Source organism: Bombina bombina, chromosome 3 (assembly GCF_027579735.1).
Source record: "Bombina bombina isolate aBomBom1 chromosome 3, aBomBom1.pri, whole genome shotgun sequence".
Classification (NCBI taxonomy): Eukaryota; Metazoa; Chordata; class Amphibia; order Anura; family Bombinatoridae; genus Bombina; species Bombina bombina.
Genome location: NC_069501.1, coordinates 528,988,414 through 528,995,501, shown reverse-complemented (window position 1 = coordinate 528,995,501; position 7,088 = coordinate 528,988,414). Strand labels below are relative to the sequence as shown.

Here is a 7,088-nt window from a genome sequence, read left to right as displayed (position 1 = left end):
GAGTGACTCTAATCTATTTTCACTTAGGACAGCCAGCAGCACTGCAGTTAAGTAACACAACACAGACATCTGTCTGTATAGAGATTGCTTGCAGCCAAGGCAGGTTAGCAAATATAGCACCAACAAAGAACACATTCGTGCCAACAAGTTAAAGATGGGATTTGCAAAGTACAACAGTCAACACAAGACTCCTCTCTCCTCAACGGCTATCTCATCAATGTGACTTTTGCGCCGTTGAGGGGGAGGAGCCTTGTGGAGGCCATTACGTGGACACAACAGCGTATCACAGTGAGGCTGGCTAAGGCAGTGGGAGGAGGCATAGGCAGAGCACAGGCTGACGTCCAAGACCGCACACTTCAGCCTGTGCGATTATGGGTCTATGGCAGTGACGGGCCTGGGAGGAGCTACGCCTGCACAGTGAAGCATAGATCACTGTGCAGGATAGGGTCTCCCTCTATTCGCACGTGCGACGATAGTTAGTGTGTGCACACAGCAGCCTGCCTGGTCGGGTCGGGAGAGGAGGAGACAGAGTGAGAGATGAGAAGCTAGTGACGTCAGCTGTTGTCAGGCAGAGCAGAGCCAAATACTGTCTGCTATGCTGTCGTGTCCGCCCGGTCCTAGCTCCCTCCCTCCTGCCTCTGCCTTCCTATGTACAGAAGACACAGAGTAAATAATACAGTACACACACACTACTAAGACTAACTAGGCAGTACTGTTGCTGGGGATAATAATAAAATAAAAATTTTTCAGATAGGATCATAGGAGGCTATTTGAAAAATTATATATTTTTTTTTGCTCAATTTTTTTTTTCCTCTTGCCCTGGCTAGGGGTTCACGTGCGAATGTGCACAAATGGAGGAGCCTCCACTGCTGCTGTTCTGCTAAATATAACATGCTAGTAGTGTCATTGCAGTTAGCTATTCAAAAATGAAGCCCATCCGTGAAAACAGAAAGCAAAACATAATTTTACAACTGCTGAAAAAGACCCTTTATTAACACACCATGTAAAAGCAAAAACAAAAAGCTGGAAAATCCATATAAACATGATTAATTTGAATATGCATCAGCATTACATATATTACAGGGAATGTGAAGTATTAAACAAAAATATGAAGTACTAACCTCTCTTACATTTCTCATTTAAGTCTAATACCTAACTAAAAATACATTTTAAAAGATAAAGAGGTGGGGGAGAAAAAGAGAGAGAATTTATATATGTATGTGTGTTTATTTATTTATATATATACAGTATATATATATATATATATATATATATATATATATATATATATATATATATATATATATATACTCATTTGAATTATGGTGGAGATAAAAGCATGAAATTAAAATCCTCCATTATATAAAAGTAATTAGCAAATCTAGGCAAGTATCCCTGCTTGCTTTCCACCAGAAGTACTCTGTATACATTGTTGTTATCAAGCACCAGAGAACTCTGGGTATATTAGATATACACTATCTCACAGTTTTTGCTTTCAAGTACTGTTTTAAACACAGCAATCCATTTTATGGGGTAGGATGCAGCAAGGGAAAACCACTTTTGTAAGCTTTTGTTCTGTTTGTTTTTTTAGATTTACTTTGAAAATGTGCATCTACACAAATACCTTCATTAACAAAAGCACATCATAAAGTTCATGCATAGTTCTGTTATTTTTTTACATTATGTGAGGCTATTTTTATTGTACAATAAACTGATAAAATACTTCATGATATTTTACTTGGATAGGCCATAAAAAAATAGCAAAATAATGCTATTGTATTTCAAGGGAAGTTAAAATGTGCAACTTTTTTGTTCATTGAGTTTGGAAGAATAGGGCCATTTTCCATTCAAAGTCACCAGATTTGGGAGAACCTGAAGTGGATAAATCTGTAGCATATCTTAATAAATACCTATCTCAATAAATATGGCCCTGATTCTTTACAAAGTTTTTTTGCTTATACTGAAAATATTTGTTAAGAAAAATTATTCCCAATCTGCAAATGTTTTGTTTTTGAGAAGAAGATGGAAGACCCAAGTAGTACCACCTTTCACATATTTCTAAATATTTAAGGTAGGAAAGAAGGATATAATTAAATTTAACTACAGCAAGCTGCAAAACCATCTGAACCTGAAACAATAATTTCTTCAGTGGTGGTTATTGTAGTAGTGAGCAGATCTGTGACAATGCCAGAGCAGCTGCTTCCATCAGATGAGGTGGTATTAGTAATGGTTCTGGTAAAGGCCGGTTTACTGCAGTAGTTAGATGGTTCAAACTTGTTAGTATTGGGTACTGAGGATTCATTGATTAAAACTTTTGTATCCGGTCTATCTGTGTTTGATTGTGGGTTTTCACCATCTATAAGAAGTGTTATCACTGATGGTGATATAGAAACTGTACTTTTGTAGAAGATTGTACTGGGTGTGACAGTCTTCGTCGAAATATTTACATTGGTGGTCTCGTTGATCTCCAGGAACTTCAACTCTTTTCCATTTAATGTACGGCTTATAATTCTGACAGTAATTATGTTTGTACTTTTTACAGAAGTAACAGTAATGTTGTCATTAGGATTTGGATGTTGACCAGGTATTACAACAGTTGTAATATTACATGGTATTGGTGGATAAGTTGTGGGTGTAGTAGTGGTAGTGGGAGTAGTTGTGCTTTTTGAAGTAGTAGTAATGGGAATATTTGTGCTTTTTGTAGTAGTGGGAGTAGTTGTGCTTTTTGTAGTAGTAGTAATGGGAATATGTGTGCTTTTTGTAATAGTGGTAGTGGGAGTAGTTGTGCTTTTTGTAGTAGTGCTAGTGGGAGTAGTTATGCTTTTGGGGGTAGTTGGAGAACTTGGGGCTAGGACAGTAGTTGTTTCTGAAGTGGTCGTAGTTGTGCTTTTTGTAGTAGTGGAAGTGGTTGTTGAAGTAGTGGTGCTTGGAGTGATGGTGGTAGTGGTAGTGGCTGTAGTTAAGTTTGCTACGGGAATTACGTAAGTTGGCTCTGAAAAAAAGAAAAAGAAAATTGTTACACAACCTATAGTTAATAATTACATTAATTTCTGCTTTCAAATGTTAATAAATATCCTAATTTTATACTGAATTAAAATGGATAGACATAACATTTGAACACAAGAAAAAAATTTAGAATAATAAAAGATGTTTGAAAATAAACATTGAGATTATAACCTAACCTAAATGAATAAACGATCTTGACAGTACACTACTTGTATGCTAAATATAACATACTAGTAGTGTCATTGCAGTTAGCTATTCAAAAATTAAGCCCATCCTTCGTGAAAACAGAAAGCAAAACATAATTGTACAACTGCTGAAAAAGACCTTTTATTAACACACCATGTAAAAGCAGAAACAAAAAGCTGTAAAATCCGTATAAACAGGATTAATTTGAATATGCATCAGCATTACATATATTACGGGGAATGTAAAATATAAAACAAAAATATGAAGTACTAACCTCTGTTATGTTTCTCATTTAGATGTAATACCTAACTAAAAATGCATCTTAAAAGATAAAGAGCGGGGGAGGGAGAGATAATTTATATATGTATGTATGTTTTTTTATATATATATATATATATATATATATATATATATATATATATATATATATATATATATATATATATATATATATATATATATATATATACTTATTTGAATTATGGTAGAGATAAAAGCATGAGATTAAAATACTCCATTATATAAAAGTAATTTGCAAATCTAGGCAAGTATCCCTGCTTGCTTTCTACCAGAAGTACTTGTAGTTTTAATTTGGAATCAAATTAAAACTACGAAGTCAGGAATTGACAAAAGTATTTTAAATTTAAGATTTTGAATATCTTGATATACAGTAATGCACTACATGATACTTAGAGATGTGTTCTCTATAAATGATACATAGTAATGTGCTCTTTATGAGCGATGTGATGATGACACCAGTTATGCTGCACTGTATATACTTTTGGAACCAGTTGAATCCCTGTTCTAGTGCATCTGTGTGACTTAAGCCATGTGAAACATGATATAACCGTTGTCATCATCACATCACTCATAAATAGCAATTTACTATGTATAATATATAGAGCTCCCCTCTCATCAGTGTACCCCACACTGTACCCCTCTTATCAGTGAACCCCTTACTGCACTCAGACTTGCACCTTCCTACCCCATAGTGTGATCTACAAAGTTGCACCCCCATATCTATCAGTGTAGCCCATGCAGTAACACCTGCATGCCTGCCAGTGTACACCACAGTGACTCTACCCAGCTATACCTCCCCATCAAGCATACCCTACATCAAACCCAATTGTTGCTCCTCACTCACTGTTGTCCAAGGAAAAGCCAATAACTCTCCCCTCTCCCTACACTACCAGTCCATCAGCACCACACACACAATTATTAAATTAAAAACATTAGACTTAAAAAAGTAATTTTCTCAAAGTCTCCTTAAATCTCCTTAAATGTAGAGTTTCTGTATTCATTTGTGATCCCCTAATTTGGTACCCGCTGTATAAACCTAAACTCATCCTCTTCCCAAACTTCCTGATACAATGAAGACCAGACTACCAGACTAACATTACCTGTGAAACTTAATTCTACTTGTGCCCAATGAGGTCATCAGTAGAGCTCAGATGTAATAGATGTCTAAGCATTCCTCTTTCTATCCCACTGACACAATACCAACCACCAACCACTATACTATCTCACTTAGTGTACCCGGCACCATGCTGTGTATCAGCCATACTACATAAGTTTACAACTAAGGAAGAAATAACTGTACAGAGCACATGTGGGCAGTAGGCCTGTTGGGATATGTAGTGTTCAGGGGCGCTAGAGTGCAGATACTTGCAGTAATAAAACTACACCTCCCAGCATGTTTCGCGCGACCACTCTACTAAATTAATGTGAGTATTGCACCATTACCTAGTCCTTCGCTACCCGTTTGGCACCTTGTTCATGTTCTGCGAAAAGAAACACAAAGAATGCAAGAGGGGCAGACTGTGTGACGGGGCACATTCGCTGCCAGGCTCGGCACACAAAGGGAATTGACTGAAAGCCATGTGCCGCTTCCCGCTTGTAGGTTCTGTCACACCTTCTGCCCCCCACAAAATTGGCCTACCTCCATGGCCCTGCAGTAGTTCTGCCCCTAATTTGCGGGCAGCGCGGGCTCAAAGGGCAGCTGCTTTGGGCCCCACAACAAACACTGAGCCCGGGGCAGCCCCTTTTGCCCCGCATTAAAGACGGTCCTGAATCTTGATTTTATAAGACAAGAGGGGCATTCTGTGAAAACCATAACCTCTCCAATAGGATACCTAAAAGTTTATTGTTAAAACATTGATCAATAAAGTTAAAGAACAAGAAGGTCCATCTTCCATGATATTTAATAAAATCTCTGACAATTTTGCAACCAAAAACCTTTCTTTTCTGTCTAGCTATATATGAAAAATCTACTAACCACTAGCAAACACAATCACCTTGATTTACCAAGTAGTGATAGCTGTACGAAGCCGCAGCAGGATATAATACTAATATGCTAAATCACTTGAAAGTGATGCAGCATAACTGTAAAAGGCTGACAGGAAAATATCACCTGAGCATCTCCCTATTTTACCTCACAACTTCCACAGCTCACCGGAGTAAGTGTTCTGTAAAAAGTTTTCTTTCAGTTAGTGCCCAGCTGCAGGTTTTTAAAAAAAAAAAAAAAAAAAAAGGAAGAAATAAACAGCAGCCAATCGGCATCAGCAGTGCTGAGGTCATAAACTCTTTTCCTGTGATCTCATGAGATTTCACTTAACTTTCTTGAGATTTTATAAGTAACTCCACTTCCAGTGAGCACAATGTTATCTATGTGGCACGCATAAACTAGCAGTATGTAACTGTAATGCAATGAGATAAGAGGCGATCTTCAATAGTTTAGAAATCAGTTTGAGCCTACCAAGGTTTAGCTTTCAACAAATACTAAAGGCTAGATTATGAGTTTTGCGATATGGGTGAAAAAGCAGCATTAAGGCTCACAACGCTGCTTTTTCACTACCGCTGGTATTAAAGGGGAAAAAATCCTATTGGCTGATGCAATCAGCCAATAGGATTGAGCTTCAATCCTATTGGCTGATTGGAACAGCCAATAGAATGCGAGATCAATCCTATTGGCTGATTGAATCAGCCAATAGGATTGAAGCTCAATCCTATTGGCTGATTGCATCAGCCAATAGGATTTTTTCACCTTTAATTCCGATTGGCTGATAGAATTCTATCAGCCAATCAGAATTCAAGGGACACCATCTTGGATGACGTCACTTAAAGGAATTTTCATTCGGGAAGAAGACTTCGATTGAAGAGGATGCTCCACGCCGGATGTCTTGAAGATGGAGCCGCTCTGTGTCGGAAGGATGAAGATAGAAGATGCCGCCTCGATGAAGAGTTCTGCCCGTCTGGAGGACCACTTCTGCCGGCTTGGATGAAGACTTCTCCCGGCTTCGTTAAGGACTTCTTGCCGCTTGGATGAAGACTTCTCCCAGCTTCGTTGAGGATGTATGTCCGGTCTTTAAAACTGTAAGTGTATCTTAGGGGGTTAGTGTTAGGCTATTTTAAGGGTTTATTGGGTGGGTTTTATTTTTAGATTAGGGTTGGGGCAATTGAAAAAGAGCTAAATGCCCTTTTTTGGGGGGGGTTGGATGTGTGGGTGGTGGGTTTTACTGTTGGGGGGTTGATTGTATTTTTTTACAGGTAAAAGAGCTGATTTATTTGGGGCAATGCCCCGCAAAAGGCCCTTTTAAGGGCTATTGGTAGTTTAGTTTAGGCTAGGGGTTTTTTTATTTTGGGGGGGGCTTTTTATTTTGATAGGGCTATTAGATTAGGTGTAATTAGTTTAAATATCTGATAATGTCTTTTTTATTTTGTGTAATTTAGTTTTTGTTTGTTTTTGTAATTTAGGTAATTTTATTTAATTTAGGTAATTTATTTCATTGTAGTGTAAGGGTAGGTGTTAGTGTAACTCTGTAAGGTTACTGTAAGGTTAGGTTTTATTTTACAGGTAAATTTGTATTTATTTGAGCTAGGTAGTTAGTAAATAGTTA

The 7,088-nt window shown here is 37.6% G+C and overlaps 1 protein-coding gene across 1 annotated transcript in view; it reads right to left on the bottom strand.

The window, feature by feature from the left end:
• Positions 1-963: 963 nt before the first annotated feature.
• Positions 964-7,088, bottom strand: part of LOC128652420 (uncharacterized) — a 238,000-nt gene continuing 231,875 nt past the window's right edge. Inside the window, exon 6 of the mRNA XM_053705358.1 lies at positions 964-2,992. Coding sequence (XP_053561333.1) covers positions 2,097-2,992 — 896 coding nt within the window. The 3' untranslated portion in view covers positions 964-2,096. The remainder of the gene's footprint in view (positions 2,993-7,088) is intronic.